We start from the raw sequence: 14,646 nt of genomic DNA on the forward strand, positions 1-14,646 counted from the left end.
TTATTCTGTTAAGGGACCCAGTGATTCTTCTACTTAATACTACTCTCCTTCATTATCACCAAACTTACCCAGGATAGCTCCTAAATACTTGAATCTTCACACCTCTTCCTGTCATTCTCCCCACATATCTGTAACACCCTTTTTCATGCTTTACGGTTTTGCAGAATATGTTTTCACTCTGTTTCCTTTCAAACATCATTGCTTTACTTTAATTTGCCTTTGCCTTCAGTTGCCTATGTTTACACACATCATATGACACACAACCTTCTGCAACTCCTTTTCATCTTTGAAACTCTCATCACAAAAACAAAGATATGAGGCTGTTGATTGAAGTGAGATAGTTCTGACTTTCCATATTGTGACCTCTTGTATGATAGGTCTCAAGGCTCAGGTCCCCATGGTTCATTGTCAGCTACAGAAAAACATAAAAGAGAATACTGTAACAATGAATTGAGACAGTACTCTTCTTTGAAGAAAATTATAATTGTGAAAGCATGTGGTAGATCACATGGTGATATTGTACTAAAATGGCCCTAAAGTTATCAGTGGAAGGGTAATCCTTTTTTTTAAGGTTAAAGAGCAAAGAAAACTATTACAAAATCAGTGAGTGACTTAGAAGTTATAGGTTATGTTAAAAACTTCCTTTTACTCAAAGTTGTTTATTACATCAATGTTTTTCTTACATTGGTACAAAAGGTAATGCTTCAGGTAAGAATTGCCAAAGTCTTCAGAAGAAAAAGTACAGGTCAGGTATTGGTAGACTACATCGCCTTCCAGTTACCCCGTTCATTTTACTAATGTTACTTGGTCCTTTCTATTAGGGTAATACTTCCATTATGTACAAATTATGTAAATCAAGATTTGCACAAGTATATACAATGAATGAATGATATTGAGGAAATCTTTGGTCAATCAAGAGATATGGTATAACACTTATGGAAGGACCATTCTTTATTCAACATACACATATCTACAAGTTAAAAGTACTTAAAAGATTCTCATGGAGAAACAAATTACTCACTACTTGAGGCAAATCACTGATAACAGAACAATGAATACATAATGATCAAAAAGTTTCTAACAAGTTTATCCAAAGGTGTTTCTCAGACAGACATATTCTGAATCTTTACCCATTTGGGTAGCACAGCACTAAATACTTTTTGTTTTCTGTACTGATTGTGCAGGTTTATATGACTGGATATACTTTTTCTGATCATTATAATCCCCTGTTCCATTGTCATTCTTTAACCTCCTGAGTGAGCTTCTGAATGTACATCTTGACACTCGAGGTAGTCGCAATCAAACTCGTAACTTGATCCAGGAACTGATACTTAATTACCAGTTTCCTGTTTTCTTGTAAACCACAGCTAAGCATTTGTCTTTCTGGCTATGACTACAAAATTTTATTTCAAAAAAATTAAACTAGTATTTTATTTTATCATAAAAAATTAAAAAAGAATGAAGAAATGAATCACTGTACTTATTTACATCACACAAATACTTCCCTGTTATAATTAGAAAAAGGAAGAAAAACCAAACTAGGCACTTACTGAACCCAAGAAAATCTTATTCTAAACCAGGTACCAAAAGAGCCCCTCATCCCATGGCATCTAAGCTTTTCTTTTTTAAAAAACTTATTTTTCAAGTTATCCTATATTTCATCTAAACTCTTTAAAAACAAATATAAATATTAGAAAAGTGTACATACTGCCAGATACTAATGGACTGCACATGATAAAAAAGATAGCAACGAACAAACACATTATGAAAACATTTACAATTAAGACACTATGAATTTCATAAAACCCATTAGTAAATCATCCATACAAAAAATATATGTATGATTCACAGCAAGTGTTCTACATAATTATACAAAGTTAATTTTTCATATGAAAAAGTTATTGAGAAGAAAGAGAATATGAACATGGTTAAATAATTAAAAAGTTTGTAATGTTAAGTGGCACAACAATTAAAATTAGAATACCATGAAAAATTAGTTTCTTAAATCTCTCCAGGTGCACAACAGCAAACCTGGTACACTTACTCAGTGACACAATCAGTGGGATTCCCAGGGCTGTGGTAATGGTGATGTGGTGAGCAATGGTGTGATGGCTGTGTGGTTAAAATGATGAATGGAGTACATGGATGTATGAAATGGAACAGTAAATATTCATGAAAAAGGAGTGGCGTTAGAGGCAAGATACAGAGGACAAAGATAAATATACAGTTATTGTAAACAGAAGTGTTTAAGAAGAAATCTATAGGTATACAAGGAATTAACTGTACTCCATAAAGGAGACAGAGCTAAGAGTGATACAACAAAGAGGAACTATGATGAAAAGAATGAGTTATACGAGAAAGAATAAATATGGAGTACAACTGGGATTCATAAGTATGAATGTCATACGAGAAAATGATGTGTGAGGTGATTAATTTGGTTGTGTTGATACTGTTACTTACTGCTGGGCGGGTTATGGTTGTGTGGTGACATGAGACCCGAAAGGAAGTGTGGGGCAGGAAGGTTCCCCTGGGGAAGGAAGTTCTTGTACATGCCCAGGTTTGCTAAAGCATCAGGTGACAAAGCTGATAAACCTGAAAGCCCTAATGAACCAAGTTGTAGCTGAGCTGCTGCCATATGTTGAACTGCTGCTGATCCCCCACTACTACTCCCCCCACTACTAGTTGTAGGAATTATACTCTGAGGCAACATACTGTAATAGGCAGCAAGGGCAGTAGGGTCCATATAGGAAAACATTGAAAGAGGAGCACCCCCAGCTCCAGAGTTTGGTTTAACCCCAGGAGCTAGCATGGGTGACAGGTACGGGAGTAGTGCTGCAGGGTTGAGCGGAAGACCTCCTAGTCCTGATGGCAAGCCCTGTGTTGCAACAGCTGCCAATGCTGCTGAAGCAGCTGCACTTGCTGGTCCTGGATGTTTACTGGGTGACTGTTTAGAGGGGGGATCTGAGGATTTTATGCTCACATGAGGTGGAGGAATCCTACCAGTATTACAGTTTTTACTTGGACCTGGTTTAGAAACTGAGGACACTGTTATATCACGCCTGGTAGACAAATCTAAAAGTTCTATTTCTGGTCTCTCTGTTTTAGAAGATCTACCATTTTTGTTTCCTGATGCACGACTAAGATCCAGAATTTCTATTTCTGGACTGGAACTTTTACTGTCTTTACTTATGTCTTTAACATCTGTGGTAGGTTTACCATACATGTGTTTGGACTGCGAATACACAGACGGTGACTGGAAGACCCTTGGAGGATCAGGTCTGATGGGATCCCGGGGAGACTTAGTTATGTGGTGCTGATGTGCTGCTGGGACTGGTGCTGGGAAGATACTAGTCTGGGGTAAGAGCTGTGCCAGCGCACTGATTGTTTTGTTGCTCTGGTGTGCTGGAAGGAGTAGCTTGGCACTGGGGTCTAGAAGGTTCATTTGTCTTAATACATCGGCAGGAACAAGTCCAGGTACTGCTGGTAAGGTTGCCTTGGTTACTGGGGTTTCTTGGATTACAGACGGCCGTCCATTATCTTTTTCTCTTGAACTGGCTCCATTAACCCTTGCACCATCTGTTTTCAATCTCTTGGGAGATGGTTCTTGTAAAGGTTTTTCATATCTGCCAAAAGGTAGATTTTTTATATTAGTAAAATACTCATACATTATCTTAGTGTTTCCAATATATATGCTGAAGGTTCAAATACACCACAGATATCTAACAAATCTCATAAAGAACTTTATGTGTACATGAAAATACCATTTTCCTATAATAAGTTAATGATCCATACAAGATAAGGGCACATTAATGTTTATGCTGAACTAGTAACTATTACTAAAGGTATTTCAAGTAAAAAAATTCAATACCACATAAAATTCTTTCAACTTCAATACACCATAATCAAACAAAATTCATACTTACAGTATGTATATATATATATATATATATATATATATATATATATATATATTATATATATATATATATATATATATATATATATTCATTATTTATTTATATTGATTTTGCTTTATTGGAGGTGGAAAGATGGAGTGAAAAAGATTTTGAATGATCAGGGCCTGAACATGCAGGAGGGTGAAAGGCAGGCAAGGAAGAGAGTGAATTGGATCGATGTGGTATACCGGGGTTGGTCTCCCACTTCTCCTCGTTCCCTCCACCTCCACCACATATATCCTCTTGGTCAATCTTTCCTCACTCATTCTCTCCATGTGCCCAAACCATTTCAAAACACCCTCTTCTGCTCTCTCAACCACGCTCTTTTTATTTCCACACATCTCTCTTACCCTTACATTACTTACTCGATCAAACCACCTCACACCACACATTGTCCTCAAACATCTCATTTCCAGCACATCCACCCTCCTGCGCACAACTCTATCCATAGCCCACGCCTCGCAACCATACAACATTGTTGGAACCACTATTCCCTCAAACATACCCATTTTTGCTTTCCGAGATAATGTTCTCGACTTCCACACATTCTTCAAGGCTCCCAGGATTTTCGCCCCTTCCCCCACCCTATGATTCACTTCCGCTTCCATGGTTCCATCCGCTGCCAGATCCACTCCCAGATATCTAAAACACTTTACTTCCTCCAGTTTTTCTCCATTCAAACTTACCTCCCAATTGACTTGACCCTCAACCCTACTGTACCTAATAACCTTGCTCTTATTCACATTTACTCTTAACTTTCTTCTTTCACACACTTTACCAAACTCAGTCACCAGCTTCTGCAGTTTCTTTCATGAATCAGCCACCAGCGCTGTATCATCAGCGAACAACAACTGACTCACTTCCCAAGCTCTCTCATCCACAACAGACTTCATACTTGCCCCTCTTTCCAAAACTCTTGCATTCACCTCCCTAACAACCACATCCATAAACAAATTAAACAACCATGGAGACATCACACACCCCTGCCGCAAACCTACAGTCACTGAGAACCAATCACTTTCCTCTCTTCCTACACGTACACATGCCTTACATCCTCGATAAAAACTTTTCACTGCTTCTAACAACTTGCCTCCCACACCATATATTCTTAATACCTTCCACAGAGCATCTCTATCAACTCTATCATATGCCTTCTCCAGATCCATAAATGCTACATACAAATCCATTTGCTTTTCTAAGTATTTCTCACATACATTCTTCAAAGCAAACACCTGATCCACACATCCTCTACCCCTTCTGCTCTTCCCCAATCTGATGCTCTGTAAATGCCTTCACCCTCTCAATCAATACCCTCCCATATAATTTACCAGGAATACTCAACAAACTTATACCTCTGTAATTTGAGCACTCACTCTTATCCCCTTTGCCTTTGTACAATGGCACTATGCACGCATTCTGCCAATCCTCAGGCACCTCACCATGAGTCATACATAAATTAAATAAACTTACCAACCAATCAACAATACAGTCACCCCCTTTTTTAATATATTCCACTGCAATACCATCCAAACCTGCTGCCTTGCCGGCTTTCATCTTCCGCAAAGCTTTTACTACCTCTTCTCTGTTTACCAAATCATTTTCCCTAACCCTCTCACTTTGCACACCACCTCGACCAAAACACCCTATATCTGCCACTCTATCATCAAACACATTCAACAAACCTTGAAAATACTCACTCCATCTCCTTCTCACATCACCGCTACTTGTTATCACCTCCCCATTTGCGCCCTTCACTGAAGTTCCCATTTGCTCCCTTGTCTTACGCACTTTATTTACCTCCTTCCAGAACATCTTTTTATTCTCCCTAAAATTTAATGATACTCTCTCACCCCAACTCTCATTTGCCCTCTTTTTCACCTGTTGCACCTTTCTCTTGATCTCCTGTCTCTTTCTTTTATACATCTCCCACTCAATTGCATTTTTTCCCTGCAAAAATCGTCCATATATATATATATATATATATAATATATATATTTATATATTTATATATATATATATATATATTTTTTCCTCAACATCTCATTTCCAGCACATCCACCCTCCTCACATCTATCCATACCACGCCTACAACATACCACATTCTCAACATTTCTCTCCAACATACCAGTTCTCGATCCACATTCCTCAAGGACTTCCCAATGAATTTTCGCCCCCTCCCCCACCCTATGATTCACTTCCGCTTCCATGGTTCAATCCGCTGCCACATCCACTCCCAGATATCTAAAACACTTTACTTCCTCCAGTTTTTCTCCATTCAAACTTACCTCCCAATTGACTTGACCCTCAACCCTACTATACCTAATAAACTTGCTCTTATTCACATTTACTCTTAACTTTCTTCTTTCACACACTTTACCAAACTCAGTCACCAGCTTCTGCAGTTTCTTTCATGAATCAGCCACCAGCGCTGTATCATCAGCGAACAACAACTGACTCACTTCCCAAGCTCTCTCATCCACAACAGACTGCATACTTGCCCCTCTTTCCAAAACTCTTGCATTCACCTCCTTAACAACCCCATCTATAAACAAATTAAACAACCATGGAGACATCATACACCCCTGCCGCAAACCTACATTCACTGAGAACCAATCACTTTTCTCTCTTCCTACACGTACACATGCCTTACATCCTCGATAAAAACTTTTCACTGCTTCTAACAACTTGCCTCCCACACCATATATTATTAATACCTTCCACAGAGCATCTCTATCAACTCTATCATATGCCTTCTCCAAATCCATAAATGCTACATACAAATCCATTTGTTTTTCTAAGTATTTCTCGCATACATTCTTCAAAGCAAACACCTGATCCACACATCCTCTACCACTTCTGAAACCACACTGCTCTTCCCCAATCTGATGCTCTGTACATGCCTTCACCCTCTCAATCAATACCCTCCCATATAATTTACCAGGAATACTCAACAAACTTATACCTCTGTAATTTGAGCACTCACTCTTATCCCCTTTGCTTTGTACAATGGCACTATGCAAGCATTCCGCCAATCCTCAGGCACCTCACCATGAATCATACATACATTAAATAACCTTACAAACCAGTCAACAATACAGTCACCCCCTTTTTTAATAAATTCCACTGCAATGCCATCCAAACCTGCTGCTTTGCCGGCTTTCATCTTCCGTAAAGCTTTTACTACCTCTTCTCTATTTACCAAATCATTTTCCCTAACCCTCTCACTTTTGCACACCACCTCGACCAAGACACCCCACATCTGCCACTCTATCATCAAACGCATTCAACAAACCTTGAAAATACTCACTCCATCTCCTTCTCACATCACCACTACTTGTTATCACCTCCCCATTAGCCCCCTTCACTGAAGTTCCCATTTGCTCCCTTGTCTTACGCAATTTATTTACCTCCTTCCAAAACATCTTTTTATTCTCCCTGAAATTTAATGATACTCTCTCACCCCAACTCTCATTTGCCCTCTTTTTCACCTGTTGCACCTTTCACTTGACCTCCTGCTTCTTCCTTTTATACCTCTCTCACTCATTTGCATTATTTCCCTGCAAAAATCGTCCCAATGCCTTTCTCTTCTCTCTCACTAATAATCTTACTTCTTCATCCCACCACTCACTACCCTTTCTAATCAACCCACCTCCCACTCTTCTCATGCCACAAGCATCTTTTGCGCAATCCATCACTGATTCCCTAAATACATCCCATTCCACCCCCACTCCCCTTACTTCCATTGTTCTCACCTTTTTCCATTCTGTACTAAGTCTCTCCTGGTACTTCCTCACACAAGTCTCCTTCCCAAGCTCACTTACTCTCACCACCCTCTTCACCCCAACATTCACTCTTCTTTTCTGAAAACCATACAAATCTTCACCTTAGCCTCCACAAGATAATGATCAGACATCCCTCCAGTTGCACCTCTCAGCACATTAACATCCAAAAGTCTCTCTTTCGCACGGCTGTCAATTAACATGTAATCCAATAACGCTCTCTGGCCATCTCTCCTACTTACATACGTATACTTATGTATATCTCGCTTTTTAAACCAGGTATTCCCAATCACCAGTCCTTTTTCAGCACATAAATCTACAAGCTCTTCACCATTTCCATTATATATATATATATATATATATATATATATATATATATATTATATATTATTATATATATATATATATATATATATATATATATTATCCCTGGGGATAGGGGATTAAGAATACTTCCCACGTATTCCCTGCGTGTCGTAGAAGGCGACTAAAAGGGGAGGGAGCGGGGGGCTGGAAATCCTCCCTCTCATTTTTTTTTTTTTTTTAATTTTCCAAAAGAAGGAACAGAGGGGGCCAGGTGAGGATATTCCAAAAAAGGCCCAGTCCTCTGTTCCTAACGCTACCTTGCTAACGCGGGAAATGGCGAATAGTTTAAAAGAAAAAGAAAAGAATATATATATATATATATATATATATATATATATATATATATTATATATATATATATATATATATATATATTATATATAATGGTTTCAGAAGTGGTAGAGGATGTGTGGATTAGGAGTTTGCTTTGAAGAATGTATGTGAGAAATACTTAGAGAAGCAAATGGATTTGTATGTAGCATTTATGGATCTGGAGAAGGCATATGATAGAGTTGCTCTGTGGAAGGTATTAAGAATATATGGTGTGGGAGGCAAGTTGTTAGAAGCAGTGAAAAGTTTTTATCAAGGATGTAAGGCATGTGTACGTGTAGGAAGAGAGGAAAGTGATTGGTTCTCAGTGAGTGTAGGTTTGCGGCAGGGGTGTGTGATGTCTCCATGGTTGTTTAATTTGTTTATGGATGGGGTTGTTAGGGAGGTGAATGCAAGAGTTTTGGAAAGAGGGGCAAGTATGAAGTCCGTTGGGGATGAGAGAGCTTGGGAAGTGAGTCAGTTGTTGTTCGCTGATGATACAGCGCTGGTGGCTGATTCATGTGAGAAACTGCAGAAGCTGGTGACTGAGTTTGGTAAAGTGTGTGAAAGAACAAATCCTCTCCTCTCGTTTTCAATTTTCAAAAAAAAAAAAAAAAACAGTGAAAGGGGCCATGCGAGGATTTCCCACAAAGGTTCTGTCCTCTTGTCTAAATGCTCTAAATATATATATATATATATATATATATATATATATATATATATATATATATATATATATATATATTATATATATATATTTTTTTTTTGCCTTGTCGGTCTCCCACGTTTGCGAGGTAGCACAAGGAAACAGACGAAAGAAATGGCCCAACCCACCCCCATACACATGTATATACATACGTCCACACACGCAAATATACATACCTACACAGCTTTCCATGGTTTACCCCAGACGCTTCACATGCCCTGATTCAGCCCACTGACAGCACGTCAACCCCGGTATACCACATCGATCCAATTCACTCTATTCCTCGCCCTCCTTTCACCCTCCTGCATGTTCAGGCCCAGATCACACAAAATCTTTTTCACTCCACCTTTCCACCCCCAATTTGGTTTCCCACTTCTCCTCATTCCCTCCACCTCCGACACATATATCCTCTTGGTCAATCTTTCCTCACTCATTCTCTCCATGTGCCCAAACCATTTCAAAACACCCTCTTCTGCTCTCTCAACCACGCTCTTTTTATTTCCACACATCTCTCTAACCCTTACGTTACTTACTCGATCAAACCACCTCACACCACACATTGTCCTCAAACATCTCATTTCCAGCACATCCATCCTCCTGCGCACAACTCTATCCATAGCCCACACCTCGCAACCATACAACATTGTTGGAACCACTATTCCTTCAAACATACCCATTTTTGCTTTCCGAGATAATATTCTTGACTTCCACACATTCTTCAAGACTCCCAGAATTTTCGCCCCCTCCCCCACCCTATGATCCACTTCCGCTTCCATGGTTCCATCCGCTGCCAGATCCACTCCCAGATATCTAAAACACTTTACTTCCTCCCAACCCTACTGTACCTAATAACCTTGCTCTTATTCACATTTACTCTTAACTTTCTTCTTTCACACACTTTACCAAACTCAGTCACCAGCTTCTGCAGTTTCTCACATGAATCAGCCACCAGCGCTGTATCATCAGCTAACAACAACTGACTCACTTCCCAAGCTCTCTCATCCCCAACAGACTTCATACTTGCCCCTCTTTCCAAAACTCTTGCATTCACCTCCCTAACAACCCCATCCATAAACAAATTAAACAACCATGGAGACATCACACACCCCTGCTGCAAACCTACATTCACTGAGAACCAATCACTTTCCTCTCTTCCTACACATACACATGCCTTACATCCTCGATAAAAACTTTTCACCACTTCTAACAACTTGCCTCCCACACCATATATTCTTAATACCTTCCACAGAGCATCTCTATCAACTCTATCATATGCCTTCTCCAGATCCATAAATGCTACATACAAATCCATTTGCTTTTCTAAGTATTTCTCACATACATTCTTCAAAGCAAACACCTGATCCACACATCCTCTACCACTTCTGAAACCACAATGCTCTTCCCCAATCTGAAGCCCTGTACATGCCTTCACCCTCTCAATCAATACCCTCCCATACAATTTACCAGGAATACTCAACAAACTTATACCTCTGTAATTTGAGCACTCACTCGTATCCCCTTTGCCCTTGTGCAATGGCACTATGCACGCATACCGCCAATCCTCAGGCACCTCACCATGAATCATACATACATTAAATAACCTTACAAACCAGTCAACAATACAGTCACCCCCTTTTTTAATAAATTCCACGGCAATACCATCCAAACCTGCTGCCTTGCCGGCTTTCATCTTCCCCAAAGCTTTTACTACCTCTCCTCTGTTTACCAAATCATTTTCCCTAACACTCTCACTTTGCACACCACCTCGACCAAAACACCCTATATCTGCCACTCTATCATCAAACACATTCAACAAACCTTCAAAATACTCACTCCATCTCCTTCTCACATCACCACTACTTGTTATCACCTCCCCATCTGCACCCTTCACTGAAGTTCCCATTTGCTCCCTTGTCTTACGCACTTTATTTACCTCCTTCCAGAACATCTTTTTATTCTCCCTAAAATTTAATGATACTCTCTCACCCCAACTCTCATTTGCCCTCTTTTTCACCTCTTGCACCTTTCTCTTGACCTCCTCTCTTTCTTTTATACATCTCCCACTCAATTGCATTTTTTCTCTGCAAAAATCGTCCAAATGCCTCTCTGTTCTCTCTCACTAATAATCTTACTTCTTCATCCCACCACTCACTACCCTTTCTAATCAACCCACCTCCCACTCTTCTCATGCCACAAGCATCTTTTGCGCAATCCATCACTGATTCCCTAAATACATCCCATTCCTCCCCCACTCCCCTTACTTCCATTGTTCTCACCTTTTTCCATTCTGTACTCAGTCTCTCCTGGTACTTCCTCACACAAGTCTCCTTCCCAAGCTCACTTACTCTCACCACCCTCTTCACCCCAACATTCACTCTTCTTTTCTGAAAACCCATACAAATCTTCACCTTAGCCTCCACAAGATAATGATCAGACATCCCTCCAGTTGCACCTCTCAGCACATTAACATCCAAAAGTCTCTCTTTCGCGCGGCTGTCAATTAACACGTAATCCAATAACGCTCTCTGGCCATCTCTCCTACTTACATACGTATACTTATGTATATCTCGCTTTTTAAACCAGGTATTCCCAATCACCAGTCCTTTTTCAGCACATAAATCTACAAGCTCTATGGATTGAGTTGTGCGCAGGAGGGTGGATGTGCTGGAAATGAGATGTTTGAGGACAATGTGTGGTGTGAGGTGGTTTGATCGAGTAAGTAATGTAAGGGTAAGAGAGATGTGTGGAAATAAAAAGAGCATGGTTGAGAGAGCAGAAGAGGGTGTTTTGAAATGGTCTGGGCACATGGAGAGAATGAGTGAGGAAAGATTGACCAAGAGGATATATGTGTCGGAGGTGGAGGGAACGAGGAGAAGTGGGAGACCAAATTGGAGGTGGAAAGATGGAGTGAAAAAGATTTTGTGTGATCGGGGCCTGAACATGCAGGAGGGTGAAAGGAGGGCAAGGAATAGAGTGAATTGGATCGATGTGGTATACTGAGGTTGACGTGCTGTCAGTGGATTGAATCAGGGCATGTGAAGCTTCTGGGGTAAAGCATGGAAAGTTGTGTGGGGCCTGGATGTGGAAAGGGAGCTGTGGTTTCGGGCATTATTGCGTGACAGCTAGAGACTGAGTGTGAACGAATGGGGCCTTTGTTGTCTTTTCCTAGTGCTACCTTGCACACATGAGGGGGGAGGGGGATGGTATTCCATGTGTGGCGAGGTGGCGATGGGAATGAATAAAGGCAGTGTGAATTGTGTGCATGGGTATATATGTATGTGTCTGTGTGTGTATATATATGAGTACATTGAGATGTATAGGTATGTATATTTGCGTGTGTGGACGTTTATGTATATACATTGTGTATGGGGGTGGGTTGGGCCATGTACATAATTCATACTGTCTGCCTTTATTAATTCCAATCGCCACACATGAAATAACAACCTCCTCCCCCTCATGTGTGCGAGGTAGTGCTAGGAAAAGACAACAAAGGCCATATTTGTTCACACTAAGTTTCTAGCTGTCATGTAATAATGCACCGAAACCACAGCTCCCTTTCTACATCCAGGCCCCACAGAACTTTCCATGGTTTACCCCAGGTGCTTCACATGCCCTGGTTCAATCCATTGACAGCACGTTGACCCCGGTATACCACATCATTCTAATTCACTCTATTCCTTGCACGCCTTTCACCCTCCTGCATGTTCAGGCCCCGATCACTCAAAATCTTTTTCACTCCATCTTCCTACCTCCAATTTGGTCTCCCACTTCTCCTCATTCCCTCCACCCCTGACAAATGTATCCTCTTGGTCAATCTTTCCTAACTCATTCTCTCCATGTGACTAAACCATTTCAAAACACCCTCTTCTGCTCTATCAACCACACTTTTTATTACCACACATCTCTCTTACTCTATTATTACTTACTCGATCAAACCACCTCACACCACATATTGTCCTCAAACATCTCTCATTTCCAGCACATCCACCCTCCTCCAACACAACTCTATCCATAGCCCACGCCTCGCAACCACATAACATTGTTGGAACCACTATTCCTTCAAACATACCCATTTTTGCTTTCCAAGATAATGTTCTTGACTTCCACACATTCTTCAATGCTCCCAGAACTTTTGCCCTCTCCCCCACCCTATGATTCACTTCCCCTTCCATGGTTCCATCCACTGCCAAATCCACTCCCAGATATGTAAAACACTTCCCTTCCTCCAGTTTTTCTCCATTCAAACTTACCTCCCAATTGACTTGCCCCTAAACCCTACTGTACCTAATAACCTTGCTCTTATTCACATTCAATCTCAGCTTTCTTCTTTCACACACTTTACCAAACTCAGTCTCCAGCTTCTGCAGTTTCTCACCCGAATCTGCCACCAGTGCTGTATCATCAGCGAACAACAACTGACTCACTTCCCAAGCTCTCTCATCCACAGCAGACTGCATACTTGCCCCTCTTTCCAAAACTCTTGCATTCACCTCCCTAACAACCCCATCCATAAACAAATTAAACAACCATGGAGACATCACAAACCCCTGCCGCAAACCTACATTCACTGAGAACCAATCACTTTCGTCTTCCTACACGTAAACATGCCTTACATCCTCGATAAAAACTTTTCTTTGCTTCTAACAACTTGCCTCCCACACCATATATTCTTAATACCTTCCACAGAGCATCTCTATCAACTCTATCATATGCCTTCTCCAGATCCATAAATGCTATATACAAATATATTTGCTTTTCTAAGTATTTCTCACATACATTCTTCAAAGCAAACACCTGATCCACACATCCTCTACCACTTCTGAAACCACACTGCTCTTCCCCAATCTGATGCTCTGTACATGCCTTCACCCTCTCAATCAATACCCTCCCATATAATTTCTTAGGAATACTCAACAAATTTATACCTCCGTAATTTGAGTGAGTGCTCAAATTACAGAGGTATAAGTTTGTTGAGTATTCCAGGTAAATTATATGGGAGGGTATTGATTGAGAGGGTGAAGGCATGTACAGAGCATCAGATTGGGGAAGAGCAGTGTGGTTTCAGAAGTGGTAGAGGATGTGTGGATCAGGTGTTTGCTTTGAAGAATGTATGTGAGAAATACTTAGAAAAGCAAATGGATTTGTATGTAGCATTTATGGATCTGGAGAAGGCATATGATAGAGTTGATAGAGATGCTCTGTGGAAGGTATTAAGAATATATGGTGTGGGAGGCAAGTTGTTAGAAGCAGTGAAAAGTTTTTATCGAGGATGTAAGGCATGTGTACGTGTAGGAATAGAGGAAAGTGATTGGTTCTTAGTGAATGTAGGTTTGTGGCAGGGGTGTGTGATGTCTCCATGGTTGTTTAATTTGTTTATGGATGGGATTGTTAGGGATGTAAATGCAAGAGTTTTGGAAAGAGGGGCAAGTATGAAGTCTGTTGGGGATGAGAGAGCTTGGGAAGTGAGTCAGTTGTTGTTCGCTGATGATACAGCGCTGGTGGCTGATTCATGTGAGAAACTGCAGAAGCT

At 40.5% G+C, this 14,646-nt stretch overlaps 1 protein-coding gene across 6 annotated transcripts in view; it reads right to left on the bottom strand.

Annotated features, from left to right (window-relative positions):
- Positions 1–643: 643 nt before the first annotated feature.
- Positions 644–14,646, bottom strand: part of LOC139760474 (uncharacterized) — a 236,446-nt gene continuing 222,443 nt past the window's right edge. For all 6 annotated transcript variants that reach the window (XM_071683751.1, XM_071683749.1, XM_071683748.1 and 3 more), the window contains one exon: positions 644–3,623. In XM_071683751.1, coding sequence (XP_071539852.1) covers positions 2,453–3,623 — 1,171 coding nt within the window. In that variant the 3' untranslated portion in view covers positions 644–2,452. The remainder of the gene's footprint in view (positions 3,624–14,646) is intronic.

Source organism: Panulirus ornatus, chromosome 37 (assembly GCF_036320965.1).
Source record: "Panulirus ornatus isolate Po-2019 chromosome 37, ASM3632096v1, whole genome shotgun sequence".
NCBI lineage: Eukaryota > Metazoa > Arthropoda > Malacostraca > Decapoda > Palinuridae > Panulirus > Panulirus ornatus.